At 55.1% G+C, this 20199-nt stretch overlaps 1 protein-coding gene and 1 long non-coding RNA gene across 3 annotated transcripts in view; one reads left to right on the top strand and one right to left on the bottom strand.

The window, feature by feature from the left end:
* Positions 1–9539: 9539 nt before the first annotated feature.
* Positions 9540–16539, bottom strand: FADD (Fas associated via death domain). The gene is made up of 2 exons (XM_072758654.1): positions 16099–16539; positions 9540–13790 (listed from the first exon to the last, which is right to left on the bottom strand). Exons 1-2 carry the CDS (start codon positions 16382–16384, stop codon positions 13420–13422), a joined length of 657 nt encoding a protein of 218 aa, XP_072614755.1. The 5' UTR covers positions 16385–16539; the 3' UTR covers positions 9540–13419.
* Positions 16540–16768: 229 nt separating this feature from the next.
* LOC140599035 (uncharacterized) overlaps positions 16769–20199 on the top strand; it is a 41718-nt gene continuing 38287 nt past the window's right edge. For both annotated transcript variants that reach the window (XR_012001675.1, XR_012001676.1), the window contains exon 1: positions 16769–17148. This is a non-coding gene — a long non-coding RNA (uncharacterized lncRNA). The remainder of the gene's footprint in view (positions 17149–20199) is intronic.

The raw sequence follows: 20199 nt of genomic DNA, 5'->3' as shown, positions 1-20199 counted from the left end.
CATAGGTTCAGAGCCACTGCTCCTGACCCACATGCCAGAGCCTGCAGGAGAACGTGGAGAACCTCGTGGTTCTGGGTGACAGGACCGTAAAGAAATGTCTGGTGGGTCCAGATGGCTGGGGGGTAGGGTGGGGAGGTGGACAGCGAGGTATTCCCACCCACCCCGTACCTGTCCCTCCCCTTTATGCTCAAAGAAGGAATCTGTGCCCCGATTCTTGTTCCCTGAGAAGGTGGAGGTGAACCAGCGACCCAGGGCTCACTGACCCCCCGACAGTGAATCCATCTTGGAATATGTCCTGCAAAGGGTCCCACTTTGTCGGTGAGAAGACCACCGATTTCCTCCCAGGCGTGGGTCACTAAAGACGGGGACAGATGTGGAGTGCGTGCCCCCAGGCGCTTTCCTGGGGGTGATCCCACTCCATGAGGCAGCGTAGACAGGCAATGCACGAGGCAAGTCTTCCTGGCTGTGCGAGCAAATGCAGTTGTGACCTACGTAGACCATCATGTGCTGGACACAGTCACACTTGGTAGGCATCTGGCCTTCCAAGTGCTTTTTATAAAAAGACTAAAGGCTTTTTTTTCCTTCCTGCCGGGGTTGGCGAGCTGAGGGAGCAGCTGAGCGGGTGGTCTCCCTCGCAGGGGATGGAAGCCTGGGCGGGCTGTGTGGTGTCCTCTGGTCGCTGGAGCACGTGGCCCCCAGACTTGGCGGCTTAGAGCAACAGAAGTGTATCCTCCCCCGGTCTGCATGCCAGGGGTCCTCAAAACCGCGTGTCAGCTGGGCTGGCTCCTTCTGGAGACTCTTGGGGAGGCTCTTCTGTCCCAGCTTCTGGCGGGTGCTGAAAAATCCTTGGCGTTCCTTGGCGTGTGGCTGCGTGGACCTGGCCTCTGCCTCCGTCATCCTATGACATCCTTCCCTGCGTGTTGATCTGTCCAAATTTCATCCTCTTATGAGGACTCTGGTCACCGGGTTTAGGGTCCACTCGAATCCACTGTGACCTCATCTTGGTTACGCTGCATGGACCCTATTTCCAAATTTGGTTCCCAGGTCACGGTGCAGGGGATGAATTTTGGTGGAACACTGTTCAACCCAATGAGGGGGGGATGTGGAAGGGACCCCAAGTTGGGTTCCCTGCCTCTGTGGCCATTCACGTTCTCTGTGATCAGGGACCGAGAGGACGGGCCAGGTGGATGCCAGGAACGCTGCTCGCTTTCCCTTTGGCAGGAATTCTTACCTCTGTGCCGCTCTGCTGGTGGGCAGGTGATTCACGCTGCCAGGCTCTGCCAGGATCTGCCCGGGGAGAGGCTGCCACACTGGGGGCGTCAGGTGAGCTCACCTGCTCACCTGATGGGAATGTCCGGCTCCCATGAAGGGCCTCAGCTGCTCGCCTGGCCTGAGTGAGGTGCCCCACACCAGCCTCTGCCCTGGGGACGGCCACCCCGAGTGAGCCAACAGGTGTCTGTCTCCCGAGGACCTGATTCCTGTGGGCTGCAAGCAGGATGCAGCCTGACCAGGCAGGGGGAGGAGGAGCGGGGGCAGGTTCCAGGAGTGAGCTGATAATAACGGGGCTGCCTTTGCCTCAGACACCACTTAGCGGGCAGGTGGCAAGACGTTCAGGTGTTTTCCACCCACGAGCCCTCGGAGGCCAGCATGAGTGTACTTTCCCACACGCTCTTCTGGAATGTTCCCACGGCTCCATCGAAGAGCGGACTCTCATTTCCCTCTCCTTGACCCCCGCCCTTGCCTGGAGCCCGAGTGACTCATACTAGGCTTGCCAGGTTGGGAGGAGGCCTGGGCTGGAGACCCGCAGCCAGAACCCAGGAGACTGGAGCGTGATGGGTGTCTCAAGCCACGGAGTCTTACAGTGGTTTGTTTGCACGAACAGATCATGGGGCCATCAGCCCATTTCTCTGAGGTGAGGTGAGGAAAATGAGGCTCGAGAGTGGAGACAAACTTGCCCAGGGCTGTACAGCAAACAGAAGGGAGAGTCTGAACCCAAAGTCGGGGTGGGGGCAGACCTCCAGGCCCGGGCTGCATGGCCAACTTACCCACCAGTATGGGTCTGTGGCGCTGTTGCCTGGCCGGGAAGAATGCCGCTGGAAGTCTTTCCTGCAGGTACGGAAGGAACAGTGCTGGGCTCAGGTTGAGGACCTGGCTGCTGAGGGTCTGGGCCACCTTGCCCTCAGCCTCGCTCTCTTGGCACACCTATGTCTCATGGTGGGCGCGGGGGTGGCTCACCGCTTTGTTGATCCTGTTTCTGAGCACCTGCTGTATGCCTGGCTGTCCAGCGTGTTGCCATGCTCCCCTCTCTTGCGGTCTAACAGTGACAGCTAGCATGTCCTGGGGGCTGGTACTGGGCTCTTTTTCTAAGGGCTTGATAGGTATTGAGTGATCTAACCCTTCACGACCATTTTACAGACCAGCAGGATGAGGCAGAGAAAAGCAATGTAACTCCCCCGTGTCCCACTCAGCAGGTGCAGGCCTGGTGGTCTGGCTCTGGAGCTGGTGCTCATAACCACAAACAACAAGATGTATGAGAAGTGGGTGTGAGATGATGAGCCAGTGTCATCTCTGAGTGGGGTGTGAGGAGGAGGCATGCAGCTGCGGGAGATTCGGGACATGGAGCTCCGGAGGGCGATGAACACACCGGCTGTTTGGAGCTGGGCTGCTCATTGTGGCCGAGTGCGTGGGGCCCCGGGGAGCGTGGATGGCCAGGTGGTCCCAGGCCACAAGTGGGGGTGATCGATGGGGTGCTGCGGGAAGCACGCTCTCTCCTGCCGAGCTACACTTTGGGCCCACAGGGCATGTCCAGCCCGCTGATTTTAGGGAGCAGTGAGGTAAGGGACCTGGCACTAACTAGCCTGAGTCACGTGGTGAGAAAGTTGCTCCCGTGTCAGTGACTGGCCAGTCCTGAATGCATGGAGACAGTCTTGGGCCAATGATGACTAATGTCTTCTTTAACAAAGACAGTAGCCCTCGTGTCCAGAGCCTGAAAGGGCAGCCGGCTTTATTGACAATTTCAGAATATTATTTCTTCATTCCTTTTTACAGTCACTGTCTGCTTAACCCAACCGATACCGTGTTTCTGAAATCCCCAAACCACAGGGGCTTCAGGGAGAGTTTATTTCTCTCAAACAAATGCAGGCCTGAGATAAAACCTCAAGAGCTGGTGGAGAGACTCCAAGGTCACCAGGGGCCCTGGCTCCTTCTGTCTTCTTGTGTTTCCTCTCATGGCCCAATGGAGCTGCCAGTGCTCCAGTTATTATGCCTGTGTTCCAGAAGGAAGAAGGGGATGCTGCAGCATGCATCTACCTGCTGCTCCTGCTCACATGCAGAACTCCGGAGGATGTCTGCACTTCACTGCAAGGTGAGCTGGGAAATGAGCCTGAGTTCTGGGCAGCTGTGCCTCAGCTGAACATCAGGGGCCTCTCGTAAGGAAGGTGTGAACAGACCCTAGCACTGCCCGCCTGCTTTCCTTTTGTGATGGAGACATCAAGCTCTCTAATTTATAATTAAGATCTGTGAGCCATGCGCCCCATTTGTGCAAAAGAGTCACTTTATTTTTTATTTTTTATTTTTTATTTTTATTTATTTATGATAGTCACAGAGAGAGAGAGAGAGGCAGAGACATAGGCAGAGGGAGAAGCAGGCTCCATGCACCGGGAGCCCGATGTGGGATTCGATCCCGGGTCTCCAGGATCGCGCCCTGGGCCAAAGGCAGGCGCTAAACCGCCGTGCCACCCAGGGATCCCTATTTTATTTTTTAAAGACATCTTGATTTCTTTTTTTTTGTAAAGATTTTATTTATTTATTCGTGAGAGACACAGAGAGAGGGGCAGAGACACAGGCAGAGGGAGAGGCAAACTCTCTTCGGGGAGCTCGATGTGGGACTCCATCCCAGGACCGCAGGATCATGACCCGAGCCAAAGGTGACGCTCAGTCACTGAGCCACCCAGGTGTCCTGAGAGTCACCTTAAAGAAAAAGCTAAGGAAGCAGAAGAGCAGGTGGTTACGAGGCTAAGGTAAAAACAGCCAAGCTGGCCCTGGGGGCACTGTGCCTCAGGAAAGGCGGGAAGGTGCTGGAACCCCGGAAATACAAGGGGGTCAGGTTCCATGCGCAGGAGGAGGGGCCTGGCACAGAAGAGATGGAGGCAGGGGCGTGGGGAGGAGGCAGGTGCCTGTTCCAGGAGAGGCAGAGAGCATCTGAGCATCAAGCATCGAGCCAGGCACAGGAGCTGGGAGGCCAGAAGTGGGGGTCAGGTGGAAGAAGGGGCCCCTGCCCGCAGGGGTGGGGAGGCCTGCCTCTCTTCACTCTGGAAATAGGAGCCAAGGCTGCTGGTGCGGTGGGGGCGGGGCGGTGTAACTTGGAGCAGGCCTCGGGACCCTACAGGGGGATAGGTCAGGGGTCAACAGGTGGGAGGCTGCTGAGAGTAGCCCAGGGGCCTGGTAAGCTGGCTCCTCGCGGTCAGGAAGAAGTGCCCAGAGCCCAGTGGGGCAGTACATAGGGCCAGGTGCATGTGTCCACGGCACCGACCTTGTCTGCATTGTCCCCTTGTGTCCTCAGGGCACAGTAGACTTGCCACTGCTCTGTCCCCGTTGCACAGGGAAGGACGCTGGTGCCTGTGGCGTCATAGCATGTAGGTCCAGGGTCTGGGGTCCAGGGCCCAGCAGCTCCCAAGACCCACAACAGTGCCCAGTGTGAGGGTGACTGAGCACACGCGCTGGTCAAGGAGCGAGTCGGGGGAGGGAGGGCCAGTCTCCTGCCTCCAGCCCCAGGGCTCTCCAGCAGGAGCTGCCCTGGACTCTGTGGCAGGCAGGCAGCCTCGGGTGGGGAGCCTTGACTTTCCCAAAATAAAAGGGTGTGGGGACCGGAAGTGTGGCTCCCTGTCTCCACCCTGACTTCTCTGGGCGGGAAGCCAGCCGACGGGGTTATTTCCAGGGCTGGCTGGCTGTGCTTTCAGCAGTGATTCTGGAGCACACACCAGCCTTGTTTCAGTTTTGCGGGTGCTCCCGCGCGGGGCACAGATGCTCCCCAGTGACAGCCTGCGGTGATACCGCCCAGGGTACCCCCGGACAGGACACAGGCTGGGATGGGCTTCGCCCCCACCCTGGATCTGGCGCTTTCTGGGCCTGCAGGGCTGCTCAGGGAGCTAGAAAGTGCTGCAGGGCAGGCAGGTGCTTGGTGTGGCGGAGCCCGGGAAGCCCCCACTCTCCCACCTCCTACTGCCACAACCCCCCCACCCATGCACCTGCACTGCTCACCTGTCTCAGGGGGAAAACTGCCTCCCTCAACCACGCCCCAGGCACCTGTGAAGCTGAAGCCAGAGGCAAGCCCTCTAAGCACCTCAAAAGCAGCCAAAGCTGCTAGACGGCCATAAGGAAGGCACTGAGTCCTTTAGAAGCGATTGTACCTCTCTTTCTGCGTGTGCTGTATCCCCTCCTGACTCAGCCCACGCTGCAGTACAGCACTTGGCCATCTAGCTGTTGTTTTGTCTTCTCATTTTCTGATGAACAAATGCACTCCCCGGATCGCTGGGAAACTGAGGCTCACAATCATGTCATTGTCCTGCTTCAAAGATGCTACTGGCTCCTTTTTGTCTAGAAGCTAAATTCAGGCCTTTCCTTTGCTCTTGGGCTGCAAACAGCCCCCTCAGCCTGCCAGGAACCAGCCCCATGACTCCATCCTCTGGCTGCCTCCACAACGAGCCATGTATCCTATGAAACCCAACTCCAAAAGCCTCTTCCTGGAAACACACTTAGGGGTCTTGGAACTGGCATGAGCCTCGGGTTCCAGTCCGAGCTTCACCTTGTGACCTGACAAATCACTTCAGCTCTTGGGACTGGCATCTTGTCATTGTTTCTGTGTCTCCCGTTATACCTGGAAGCCCTCAACATTGGGCCCCACACTTTGTTCATCCCTGAGTCCTCGCCTCCATCCCCAGTGCCTAAGGCAGTCACCACCTCTTGATGATCACAACTCAGTGTTGCCTCACAGCAGCCCTAGGGGAAGGTGGGAGTGCCCCAACTTTACTCACAGGAAGTGCAGGGTTGGGGGCTCAACAGCAGGAGATGGTAGGTGCTTACAGGCAAAGGTGCGCTCCCTCCCCCAGTGGGGCCCAGCACTGAATGCAACGTCCTGGGGACTGGGGGGCCCAGCTGCAGGGGACTCTGTGGGTGTCAGAAGCATCCAGTGCTCCCCCCCCCACCCCTCGCCCCGGCTCCCTGGAGGAGGCCGGAGCCAAGGCAGGGAGTGAAGAGGGTGAATCACACCCTGTTTGTTTGGCGCATTGGGTGGCAGAGCCTCGCAGATTCACCTGAAACCAAAACCAAAACCAAATCCGTGAGTGCCATTGCCAGCTGGGTGGACGGCGGACCTGAAACTCTGGACTCAGCAGCCCGGGCGCCCGGAGGTGACCGCCTGCCTCCCGGGGACACACCCCCTCCCTGTCCCCTGCAGCTCTGGCTCTGGCTTGGGGCTTGCAGGGGATGTCCTCCCCCCCCCCCCCCCCCCGTGGCCCCGGGGGTCCTGGCCTGGGCAGAGGTTAGAGCTAGGGCAGTTCCTGCTACTCCTCAGTGTGATGAAACCATCACTGGGCCCCAGGCAGTGGTGAGGCAACGCATGGCCCCACCCAGGGCTGAGTCAGACTCTCTGGGGATGGGGCCCTGGCATCGGAGTTGGAACACACTTTCAGAAGATTCTTGGGGGCGTGGGGGGTGGCGGGCAGGTGCGGAGTTCCCTCCCACCAGCCACCTCAGCCCCGGCTTCTCCCTGTCCTCCCCTTCCAGGGTCTGGGCTCTGCCCCTGTCTGGAAGTCGGCTCCCGCCCTCACCAAGTCCTCACTACCTTGCCCGCTGGACGCCCCCTCGAACCTCCAGGGCACCTCCCTCTCTCATGCCCCACACAGATGCCAGACCCCAGATTGGAAATTGCTCCTGCCTGTCCCTCCAGCATCACCTGCAACCCCAAGCCCCCATCCAGTGGCCTTCGAACAGGGCTCCCATGATCCCTCTAGCGCCCTCCAGTCCAGCCGACAGCCAAGGCTGGAAAAATGCAAATCTGATCACATGGCCTCTACTGGCCTTCCTGGGCTCTCAGGGCGTAAGTCAAACTCAAGGGAGGCGGTCGCTGCAACACAGAAATGGCAAACAAAAGGGAACAGAGCTCGGAGTGGTTGACGCCACCCATCTAGGAGTTCAAGGGCAGTGGGGGGGGGGAGGGTCTCTTGCGGAGCTGCTCCAGGGGATCATGGAGCTGCCACTGCCACCAAAACCACCACCAGACCTTTGTCATGCTGCTTAGTCAGCACCATGTGCCCCAAGAGACTGCCTTGCCCTGCCCTTCCCAGCTGCTGCACTGCTACCTGTCCCTCGTCCCTCACAGAGGCTGCCTGGTCCACCCAGCCCTGGGCAGTCCCCCAGAGCTCCCTGGGCCTTCCGTCAGGGATTCCATGTCTGTTCCTGTGATTGCCGATGTCTGTCTGTCTGGAACAGAAAGTTCCCTGAAAGCCCCTGTCCTGGCAGCGTCTGCCGCACAGTAAGTGTTCAGCATACGCTTGTTGAAAAGCCAACAGGCTCTTTAACCCTAAACTTGCATTCTTTCATCTATGAAGGCCTACCTGCCTTCCAAACCTGTCTATCGATCTGGTGGGAGAGGGGTGGGGGGACCGTCTAAGATGCTCCGTGGGTGCCTGAGACTGTGGACGGTACTGAACCCCACATAGTTTCCCATACACATGCGCCTAGGATACATTTTCATTTCTAAATGCGGTGCAGAGATGGATGACACTACAAATGAAAAGGGATGATTACAACAATGTAGGGTGGGTGGAAGTTAGGTGAGCACGGCCCCTCGCTCAGAATACCTTGCACTAACCTCACTCTGCTCCTCGGGCAACGCGGATGACGGGGACGGGGCAGCAGCTGTTGCTATGTGTTGTGTCATCACCAGGATCAGGGATCACCTGGGCAGGCCGGCTGCTGGTGAGGAGTAACTGGGCCAGCGGGAAGTGAGCCTGCGGGTTAGGGGTGGGGGGTGACGGTTGTGTTGTCCCTACAAGCAGACATCGCCAGTTCTCGAAGTGGTCAGAGCCCAGTCTTTAATCTGACAGCACTCTCCTTCCTGCTCCCATCTGGCCTCCTGGCTTCCTCCTGCACACCCAGCAGGCCCAGGACCTCTGCATGGGAGGGGCGAGGCAAGTGACCCCCCTGCAATGGCTCAGTACCCCCTTCCCCCCCAACCCAATCTGAAACACTATCTTTATCATATTCTAAATTCCCACGTGACCATCTTCACTGCAAATACCAGATCCAAGCAAATCTTAAAATTTTTGAAAACCAAGTGTTGGCTCCCCGGACAGGGAGCTCGGGGCAGAGCTAGTGGGTTCAGGGGCTTCGTGGGCTGCGTGTCTGTGCTGTCTCCGTACCATGCTGTGGCTGGGGTCCCGGACCCTCCTTCGGGGCTTGCCCTGTGCCTTGGCCACACAGCACAGTGGGCACTCGAACCTGGGCAGTGGACTCGGAGGCCAGCCTCCCTGAAAGGTGAAAGATGATGTAGCCTCCTAGTCTTGCCCATCTACACACATGTATCTCATTTCCTACAAGTCTCTGGTTTACAGTCTGGAGTGTTAGTGGGGCTGGACGACACAGGCTTCCTCCCCCCCACTCCTCCACAGGATTCAGTGCCCATCTAAGAGGCACTGGGACTGCTTCCCCAGGTGGCATCGCTGCCTCCAAAGACCTCTGGGATTGAAACTGTGATTTGAGTGTTAGGACTTAGCCAAGCCAGTGTAAAGCCAAGTCCTTTTAAAACAGTCACTCAGAAACCGTTAAAATGAGGACATTTAGTGACCTTTACAACGTGCCAATCATTCCCAGACACATCTCATCTCTTTGAACCCCACAATAACCCATTGAGAGGGTCTCATCAGGTGAGCAAGGGGGGTTGGAGGTGGTGTTCTGCTGTGGGGGGTCATCCAGCCAGGTCAAGTTGCTTCATGAATTCATGGACAGACGAATGGATGCATGAAACAGCTCACAGCAAAGGGGTGTACACTCTTAAATGCACATGGCATCAACCCTGCCTGGAGAGAGGGACCCTTGGGATGGCCTGTGGGGATTCAGGGGGTGAGAGACACCCTCCTGGGGTCCCTGGAGGGACCTTGCTGGGACTAGGTACCATGAGGACACAATGGCCAGGGGCACTGGCATTGGTGACAGATGGAGGGGTGGCCTGCCTGCATCTGCCCAAGCAGGCAGTCACAGCCTGACCGCCCCTATGTGCACCCAGGTGAGTGGGGGGGGGTGTGTCAGACAAGGCTGCCCTAAGACTGGCTGTCTGAACAGGGCTGTAGGTCCAGTAGGGACCAGGGGTCCGTGCGGAGAGAACAGCAGGGTGGGAGTTGAGGGACGAGGTGTACAGGGCTGGGCAGCCCTACTATGCATCATGAGGCTGCCTGTCAGGCTGATCCCAAGGGGTCTGGGGACCCTTGGAGCTGGGTTTCTCCAGCTAGAAACCCCTTTGGACAGATAACAGGGACCCAGTCTCCCAGTGATGAGCAAGGTTTTATTGATCATGTTACTTCAATACCTACAAACACAAGGTCAGATAGAAGCTTATGCTTCTGGCTCTCATGAATTATAAAATGCCAGTAAAACTACAAACCAAGGAGAGAAAACCCTCGACACAATTTAGATTAATATCACAGTTAAATGCATAGTTAATATGATGTAGGATTTTTTTTGTGTGTGGTAAAATGTAGATAAAAAAATCTATCCTTTGAACCATTTTTATTTAATTTTAATTTTTGTTGTTTTACAGATTTCATTTATTCATGAGAGACGGAGAGAGAGGCAAGAGAAGCAGGCTCCCTGTGGGGAGCCTGATGTGGGACTCAATTCCAGGACCCCGGGATCACAACCTGAGCAGAAGAGAGATGCTCAACCACTGAGCCACCAGGGGCCCCTTTGAACCATTTTTAAAGTGCCACCGAGCACATTCACAGTGTTGTACAAACATTCCCACCACCCCAGTCCAGAACTTTGCCATCCTAAACGGCTCTGCGCCATGAAACACATTTTGCAGAAACAAAATATTGTCACCTGGTGTCTAGATTGTTGACAGGCAGGTTTGGGAGATCGGGAGGCCTCATGCCTGCCTGATGCCTGGGGTGACCCAAAGGCCCACAATGTTTTTCTATTCAAGCCATACCACGAAAGCTTCATCCACAGGTCACGTGCTCTGGCTCAGTGAATGGGATTCTGTTCCTTGTTGACATGAACGTAGTTGGCATACATGTGTGACTCTTGCCATACTGTCACTCGGTCGGTGACTTAAGAAACAGGGCTTCTTTGATGAAAGAGGATCTCAGCCAAGTTTTCCCCATGGAAGGGAAGTTCTGCCTTTCTGTTGAAATATGTCCAGTGACTAGCCATCGTCACGTGAGCACGTGCTGCTCCAAGTCATGCTTGTTGGCTGGCTCCAAACATAACGCACAGAATCACGTGGTTAGAAAGCAGTCCGCAAGATGAGTCAGGGGCCTTATCACGGAAGTACAAATACAAAAGTAAAAGATAAGATGCACGGAGAGCTTGCCGTTGCTAGGTCAAGGTTCTAGAGTATGGTACTGCTGTGTCTGGGGGCTGACGGAAGGTGGGGAAGAGGAGAGGCAGGGCTCTGGAGAGAAGGGATGGGGCTCGGTGTGTGTGTGTTGGGGGGTAGGGGACCCCATCTGTACCTTGGGCAACAGGGTAGATTCTGGTGCCAGGCCTAGAGACACAGGCAGGGGGAGCTGCAGAGTCTGTGTGCAATGGGCGGAATGGCTGAGCCCCTGATGCCTGTGGCCTAATCCCTGGACCTGTGAGTGTGTAATTGGTCCTGTCACAAAGGTGATAGTTCTGGCCAGACGTCGGTAGACCTGTCCAAGTGGTGGTTGAAATCCATGGTGGGGACAGGCTCAGACCTGAAGGTGACAAGTGACACCTCAGGACCTGTGGCCATGAGCTGGGTTCAAGTGAAGTGAAATCATAAGGAATAGAACCTCTGGGGCTCTGGGTGAAATGTTACTGCTTATTTCCAAGATACCTGATGAACAAGTGGCTACAGATTTGGGCAAGCACTTGGTATTTATCTAATTGCCCCTTTCTAGGGGGAAGCCACGAGGGGCAGAGGGTCTGACTCTAGTGGTCTCTGGGGACACTCCCACCAAATAGTCCAGCTTACATTCATTCTTATATGTAGTAGACAATTAAAACACATTACAGAAAGTATAAATATTATCATTCAAAAAATCATCAATTTCAAACGCTGGGTGCTTGCTTATCTTTCCATTTCCAGTGCTTAAATAAGCATCTGTCCTTTTACCTCACAAGGTAGGGGAACCTGTGTGCTTCCCGAGGGCAGGCTGCTTGTCCTGTCATCTCGCATCAATGCCGGCCACGGTGCTCCTTATGGCAGAAGCCTCCTGACTGTTCACGTGTAAACCGGTTGAACAAATGGGGGCTCTGAGCCACTGTCTTCTGGGGGCAGCTTCCTGGGCAAGTCCACCACATGTCACCAGGCTGTACAGCTCTGCCCTGCACGGCACAGTGGTGCAGGATGGAGACTCCTCGTCCACCATTTTTTCCGAGCCTCAGAACTCAGATCTCATCTTCAAGAGGTCAGGCTGCTCCAGAGCATGCTCCTTCTTCTCACCACATGGACAGGAGCTACTCTCCATGGAGGTCTTGGGGTATGAGTGGTGGGAAAAATCCAGCGCCTCCACAGCATGTGGGACTGAGAGACGGGCTACAGGAGCAAGCCAGTGACAGAGCCATGACAGAGCTGGGGACCAAGGCCTGTCTGCTTGTGGCTGGGGAAAATTTCAAGTGCAGAAATCACGGGTCTTTGAAGTTTCTATCAAACACATGGTATGATGGAAGGTTGGGGCTCCTCTCGGGTGTGAGAGGCATGCAGGGGGATATAGGGCAGAGGTCAGGATGTTTGGCATTTACCCTTTCAGCAGCTTATCTCATAAATCATGAATGTTAAAACCTATGAAATCAGCTTCTGTTCAAGAAACAGGGACACATTTTTCAACAAACCTACTTCCAAAAACTACCCCTTAGCCAAGCCGCTGACATTTATTGACAGTGCTGATGTGTCTATTATCCACAGAACTAGCTCTGACCAAAGACCTGAAGAGGCAGGTGCGCGGGCAGGTGGTGGAAACATACAGTGTGTGACACGGGGCCAGGCACACTGGAATGTGCCAGAGACTGGCTCAGCTCCTTGGTAGCAGCCTGCTTGTGAGCCGGCCAGGAACACACGCAATTGGAGTCTACAGAGCAAGGCCACTTTTCTCTCATTTCCTGCCGTGGCCCCAGACCCTTAGTGCCTGGCATCATTACGTCCTTGCTGAAGGTGTGCAGGGGCTCAAAGGCTGGTCCATGGCTTAGCAGGACAGTGTGCTCAGGATCTCAACAACCTAAGGCCAAGATGGTGTGGCATGACATCACATGAGGCTTTCCCAAGTTAATAGCCAAAAGGCCTGAACCAGGGATGGCCACGTGGCTCTCTGATGCATCTCAGAGACAGGTGGGTCTGAAGCTGGTGAAAGGTGGGCCTCTAGCAGACCTGTTTATGCCTCAATAGAATTATCTTAGAAGCAAGAAGACCAAGTAGGGGCATTTAAAAAAAAATTTTTTTTAGGGGTATTTTTTAAAATGACAGGAGCCAGCTCCCTTTATAAATCTGTAATCAGAACACTGATTTTGATACAAAATAGTTAACGCACTATAGCATCACAGAAGGCACAATATTTCTGAGGATTCACATTTATAGAGCACTGACTGTTTCAATCACCTCAGGCACTTAATGGTCCTACAGCAGGCCATCCTCACAAACCTTCCTGTCTCCTAACACCCTCAAGGGCCATGACCCCAACAGGTCTCCCTATGCCACTGGCTCTGGTGTATGGGGCTATACTGATGGCCTCCAAGCCTCTGACCAACTGTGGCAGCAGCAGAATAGCCCGGTGGTCACAGTGTGGACTCCGGAGCCTGACAGCTTTGGCTCCACTCCCAGATAAATGACACAGATAACCGCTGATTTTTACACTCCTTCTGTGCTGGACATAGATCCAAAACGTCCTCCTGCAGGCACTGATTTAATGGGACAAGAGGCTCTCTGTTTCAAGAGCGATCATGAAGAATAAATGAAGGCATCTGCACGGTGCCCCAAGCCCCACCTGGCATAAAGTATGCACTCGATGGATGCCCATTGATTGAGAAGCCAGCTGTGGCTTGTGGCTCGAGTGCCGAGGTGCCTTGTCACAGCTCACTGCCAGGTCTTCAAGGCACTGGTGTGGAAGGACTTAGTTAACCTTGGTGGGGGAACCAACGTTCAAGCTGTGTGGATGCCTTTGGGCCCTTGCAGGGGCCCCTGGGTCACCAAGGGGTCCCCAAGGTAGGCCTGTCTGAGTCCCATGACCTCAAGGACATAGTAGTGCCACCACCGCCACCTCTACTGCTCTTGCTCTCATTCTCTAGGCCTCGGGCCTGCTGTTCCTCCTCGATGAGGTCGGCCACCAGGTTCAGCTGGCAGGCCCTGAGCGCCCTCACCAGGTGGGACACTGCTGCGTCCTCCCTCCTGGAGCTCTTCCAGACTCTCAGCGACTCCCTCACCTGCTCAGTCAGGTTGCGGGGGTACTTCTCCTCGATGGCATCAATCTTAGCATCGGTCACTTTAAGGTAACGAGCCAGTCTCCTCCAGTCCTTCCCCACGTTATCACATATGATGTCAAATGCTGCATGCAGGTCTGCGGAAAGAAAAGGATTTACCAGAAGCTTGGGGAGCTCTTCAGAGACAAGTAATCCCACGTTCCCAGTGGGCTTCTCAGGGTTGACCTAAATGCTGGGTATATAGGAGGTCCACTTGCAGAGGCTGGAGTCACCCAGCAGTAGAGACGTCAGGAGGTCATAGAAAACCCAAGGGTGGCCTCCCGTCCTGCCCTAAGCCCACTCCCAAAACACTACCCAAAAGGTATGGCCTGCTGAAGACGTGACTGGGCTGGGGTGGGTGGTAGTGCAGGTAACCACTTGGATGGGGGAAACTGAGGGAGGGCCTGTGAGATGTCTAAAGGAAGGAAATGGAATCGCTCCCCCATCCCACCCTGTAGTGGGTTAAATGGTGGCCTCTAAGAAGTTATGTCCACCTCATATCCCTGGAACTGCGCACATTAATTTATCTGGAAAAGGGTCTTTGCAGATGTGACGAAGTGGAGGATCTGGGGATGAGATCATCCTCGACTGTCCAGGTGGGCCCTAAACACAGTGACCAGCACCCTTATAGGACACAAAGAAGAGGCCACATGACCACGGAGCCAGAAACTGGAAGGATGTGGCAAAATGCCTGGAGCCCCCAGAATCTGGAGGTGGGGGAAGGATGCTGTCCTAGAGCCTCCAAACGAAGCCTGGCTCTGCTGACAGCTTGACTTCTGGCTCCAGAATTGGGAAAGAGTCAAGTCCATGTTGCTCCAAGGCCCCATGTTGGGGGTCCTCTGTATGGCAGCCCCAGGGCGCTAAAATAGCCCAATTCTTATTTTGGAAGCTGCCTGGACTGACCATCAGTCTTTGGTCTGGGGCTAGGCTGTCCTCACTTCCTGAAAAGCCACCCCTGAGATCAGCAGGTAGGGCACTACAGACCCTAACAGGCTATGTCTAGAATGGTGGGTGAGCAGAGGACAAAATGCTGCTTAGAGGCCCCAGGAGATGTGCATCTTCAGTTACAAACCCCCACGACACCGTCAGCCAGTGTGACAACTCTGCGTTCCAGCCCCTGGAGGTAGGCAGGTGGGCACTTGTCTTACTGTGATCATTGGTGCAGAGGGGGAAGCCGAGGCACAGGGAAGCCAAGTGATTTTCCTGATGTCATACAGCTAGACAATGGCACAGCCAGGGAGTGAAACCGTGGACTGTCTCACGCCAGTCCACTCTTAACCATGATGCTATCCTGTCTTCTGTGAGAGTAAACAGGACGGGCCCTCATCACCCCACCCACACCTGCTCATCTCTGGTGTACTCTCCTGCATCACACAGGATCTACACACATGTAAATCTAAAATGTTATTAACTGTGTTCTGTGGACTACCTTTTAAATGTACTGCGTCCACAATCTCCCCTCCATTGAGTGTCCTTGAAAATGTAATTCTTATAAGTCCTGTTTTGTTTGCACAGCACTGAGTGTTTATATATGTGGGTGTGTGTGTGTCAGACAAGAAATCTGAATTTGCCCCAATCTGCACCAGAAAGCACAAGTCTTTACGGAGTAACACCTGTGCTGTGACAGGTCTGTCCTGTTTGATTTGGTGATGGAAGGACTGATGCCAGGGCAGAGCTTCGGGACTACATGGGGTTTCCCCAAAGTGCTCCCCCTCTCCTTCCCCCTCCCCGGGCTCTGAGAACACAGGCCTGGCTGAGAAGCCCTGCTCTGCTCAGGTCTCATTTTTACCCCTCGAAGCCTCTGCAAACCCCAGAGAAGGGTGGAGAGCACGGGGTAGGAAGCCACACAGCTCCGACTCGGTCAGAGGGGAGGAGGACTGCAGAACCTACGAGGGGGCTAGTGAAAACCAGAACGTGGCGGCGGAGCTGGTTTCAGTACTGCTCTGGGTCAAGGGCGCCAGCGGGTATTCCCAGAGGCAGAAAGCCCAGGGAAGCGGCGGGGCAGGCTCACCCAGCTCCGCCCAGAGGGGACCACGCCCTGTCCTGTGGAGCAGCTTCCACGGCAGCCGGAAGAAGTGGAATCACCGAGAAAACACCGAACTGGGTGTGTGTGTGTGTATTCATGTTTTCCAACCCAAAGTTAACTTTTATGACATTTGGCTCTCCCGTCTGCAAAGGGGGCAGCTCACCCGCCTCCCAGGAGTGTCTAGGAGAAAACCTGCTCCAATCAGACCCGGGAAAGGTTGTTAGCGCGCTGCTGGCGGGTCACTACGGCAGCTGGGCGAAGGGGCCGTGCCCCCGCCCCGGGCTCGGTCGGTCCCCTAGCCCCCGGGTCCCCGCGCTCCCACCTCCCCGTGCCCCTCCCCCCCGCTCCCACCTCCCCGTGCCCCCTCCCCCCCCGCCTACCTCGCTCCTCCGGAGGGGCCCCGCCCGCCGCGCCCGCCTCGAAGGCGTCCAGGAGCCGCAGCAGGTCCTGGCGCCGCAGCGAGGCCAGCAGCTCGCGAAGCAGCCCGGTGCGCTCGGCGTCCAGCTCGTTCTGCTCGAGCAGCACGTTGAAGAGGTCGAGGCCGCTGTGCACGCGCTCCAGCTTCCTCTTGCCCACGCGGCCCTGGCACAGGAACTTGAGCTCCGTCAGCTCGTCGCTCGACAGGCCGGTCGACACCGAGTGCAGCAGCACCAGGAACGGGTCCATGGCGGCGGGGCCCAGCCCGGCCCGGCCCGGCCCAGCCCAGCTCGGCCCTCCGCTCGGCGGCCCCGCGGCCCCCGGAGGCCCAGCTTCCCCGTCACGCGGCTGCGCCCCCGGCCCCAGGCCGCGCCCCGCACCCGGCACCCCGCACCCCGGCCCCCGGCCCCCGGCCCCCGGCCCCCGGCCCCACTACCGGAAGACCGCGCCTGCACGGATCTCACGCCCCAGCTCCGGATCTCGCGAGAACTCCGGGACCCGCGCATGCGTCCCCGGCTCGACTGTAGCCGTTTCCGCCCGGAAGGCGCGCGGCCGCCACCAGGGGGCGTCCCCGGAGAGCGTGCGGCCCCCGCCTGCCGGGCCTCCGCGCCTGCGCCCTGCGGACCTCCTCCCGCCCAGTCCCGAGACGCGCTCGCGGGCCCAGAGCGTGGGCTGCGGCTCCCGGGCCGCCTTGCCCTGCGGACGCCTGCGGACGCCGACGATAAGTGCGTCTGTTATTACCATCTGTGAAAGTGCAGAAGGTGCTTTAACGCTCACGGCGCATATCTCTCTGCGGAAAAATCTGTTCAGAGGTTTATTGAGGTTTTGAAGTTTGATTTCATTATTTCATCTTTAAAGTTATAGTCACGTGCGCGTTTGAATGCTTTTAGTATTTATGGAGCGCCTACTGCGTGCCAGGCCGTAGGTGCTGGGGACACTTTCGGGCGCAGAGCAGAAGTGCCCGCCCGCCGGGAGTTACGTCATCAGTACCTAAGCTTACATAATGCAGATAAGTAAGTCCTACAATATGCCCCAAATAACGGGAGCCCGGGCAGAGAGGATGAGGGGATGCGGAGTGTGGAGGTGGGGGCGCGATTAGAGGGGCGATCAGAGCGGGCTTCAGTGCGCAGGTGCAGGTGCGGGCGCCAGGTGCAGGTGCGCGCGGCCAGGTGCAGGTGCGCGGCCAGGTGCAGGTGCGCGCGGCCAGGTGCAGGTGCGCGGCCAGGAGCAGGCGCGGGCGTCAGGGGCCCCCGTGTGTGGGCGTGGGGGGAAGGGTGCGGGCCGGGGGCAAGCCACAGCAGAGGCACGTGAAAGCGGAGCTTGCGGGAACAGCTGGCGGACCCGAAAGGTCTGGAGCAGAGCCCGGGAGGCAGAGGGAGCCACAGAAGAGAGGGCAGGGGTGAATTAGGAGGGTGCAGTCTGGGCCAGGTGCAGACCTGGCTTTACTGCCCTTGAGATGGAGCGTCTGCAGAGTGTGAGCAGGGAAGTGAAGCCATCCGAGTCAGCTTAAAATATATATATATGTAAAATGTATTTATATGTATTTATATACATTTATGTATATATTTATATATATATAATTGAGACAGAATTTGCAACCCATATAAATTACCTGTTTAAAGTGTACCTTTCCGTGGATTTTACTATATTCATTCATAAGGTTGGGCAAGCCTCACCATTAGGTAATTTTAGAACATTTCCATCACTGGCAGTAGAAACCTGCTACCTCTTAGCAATTACTTCCTTTCCTTCCTCCTCTGCTCAGCCCCAGATAACTACTTTATTTTCTGCCTCTTCGGATTTGACTATTCTGGACATTTCACATCAATGAAACCATATACGATGTGGCCTTTTCTGCCTCGTTTCTCTCACTGGGCAAAATGTTTCCAGGGTTCGTCCGTGTTGTAGCATATGATGTGGCTCTGCCCATTTTGAACTGGTCAGTAGAACTCCATTGTACCAAAAGATCACATTTGAATATGTCCTGTCATCTGCTGATGAACATTTCCATTGTTTCCACTGTTAAAAATCAAAATTCAGCTGAGTAAATTTGAACATCTAATTGCTGTATTCAATAGTTCACAAACCAGACAGCATCCCATGTCGCAAGTAGAAAGGAGTTCCGGGGAGCTGAGTGCATAAAATGAGGTTTGTATAGGCAGGAGGGGAAGAAAAGGAAGTTTTCTAAGGAAGTATGGATTATTCTGGCAAAGTCATCTTCTGTGGGGGAAGATGAGGGTCCATCATGCAGATCACCTCACAAATGCTCAACAGGGAATCCCAGATTGTCTGGTTTGAGGTTACATGCCTGGGAGAGGCTGGACCTGGCAGTTGAGTCTTGGTTTGCTGTTGTGGGGAAAAGTGACTCAATTTTGGATCCATTTCCCTCCCCCCCTTTTATTTTTTTATTTTTTATTTTAATTTTTTTCCTCCCCCCCTTTTAAAAGATAGTTTTTCTTTTAGGATTTTATTTATTAATGAGAGACAGAGGAGCAGAGGGAGAAGCAGGCTCCCTACGGGGAGCCCAATGTGGGACTCCATCCCAGGACCCTGGGATCACAACCTGAGCCAAAGGCAGACGCTCAACCACTGCGCCACTCAGGTGCCCCCCACCCCGTGTTGTTCCTTTTTTAACAGCACCTTTTGCGTGTTATGAATAATGCTGCTATGAACTTGGAGTTACATTTTTAGAGGTCCCTCTGCCAATGGGTAGAAGCTGAATAAGCCTGATAGGAAATGAGGGTATTTGAATGAAGAGCAGGGGTGGCAATGAGAAGGGGACAGCCTTCTTTCAATTTGGGGGTGTACATAATGGAGGGAGACCAAGGATGCTTGTAAAGTTTAAGGGATGGAGGAGGTTCCCTGATTGATCCAGGTGAGGTTTGGGTTGGGTGGGTGGGGGAGCTGGGTAGGACCTGCTAGAGATGTTAATTGGACAGTGGTATGCTGAGGACAAGGGTTTGGAGCAGAGACCAGGGCAGGAGATGTGAACTGGGGAGAATTCGGCAGCTAGATGGTGTTTGTGGTGGTTAATTTTTTGTGTCAACTTGATTGGACTAAGGCCTGCCTGGTAGCTGGTCAGACAGATCTTAGGTGTGTCTGAGGGTGCTTCTGCAAGAGAGGAGCATTTGAATCGGTGCACTGAGTGAAGCAGATGGCTGTCCCCAGTGCGGGTCAGCATCATCCAATCCGTTTCGGGTCCAGATAGAACAAAAAGGCAGAGGAAGGGATAATTTACCTTCTGTGCCAGAGCACCATACCCACCCCATTTTCAGGGGTTCACATTCAGACTGACCTACACCCCTGGCTCTCCTAAGTCTTGGCTTGCACATTGTGGGACTTCTTGGCCTCCATGACTGCTCGAGTCAATTCCTATTCTAAATCATCTCTTGTATGGATGGACCTTGACCTTCCTTTTTCCCAGAAGAAGACACAACACAGATGAGGCCGTCAAAAGCACCACAGTTCCTCCCTCTCAGCAGGTCTCAAAGCCCTCACTCTGACCCTCATCGATCAGCCATAAAACGTAAAATCAACAGACTTCTGCTTTTCTATTTCATGCAGAAAAATGAACATTGACCAGCCTCGTCAGCCAAGCTGACGGAAATATACAGTACAAATGGGAGTGCCTACAGGCTCCTCTCTCAGATCCTCTTAAGCCTCTTCTTTGTCCTGGTCCCAGATGACAGCTGTGGGGCAGAGCAAATTCCTGCTGCTAAGTATGAAGTTCATCGTCATCCTGCTCAGAGGATGCTTCCAGTGACTTGGTGACTGACAGCCTGAATAAGCAGTTATTTTTCCAGGCTCAGGTGCAAGAGACGCATGCAGCCCACTGCCTGACCTTATTCAGCTGAGCTTGGCATTCTGGGGCCAGCTCGCTGCCACCATTACCTGTTAAGGTTAAAATATTGTTGAGTTGATTGATGATGAAGCTCAGAAGAAAAAAAATATATATATCCTGTTGATCTGTTTCTCTGGAGAGTCCTCACTGTTCTAGTATTTAGAGCACTTGCAAGATGAAGTCAACCATGTGGAGAGAGAAGACAGAAAAGAAGGTCAAGAAT

Source organism: Vulpes vulpes, chromosome 5, assembly GCF_048418805.1.
Source record: "Vulpes vulpes isolate BD-2025 chromosome 5, VulVul3, whole genome shotgun sequence".
NCBI lineage: Eukaryota > Metazoa > Chordata > Mammalia > Carnivora > Canidae > Vulpes > Vulpes vulpes.
The sequence above is the reverse complement of the archived record's forward strand: the minus strand, read 5'-3'. Positions and strand labels throughout refer to the sequence as shown.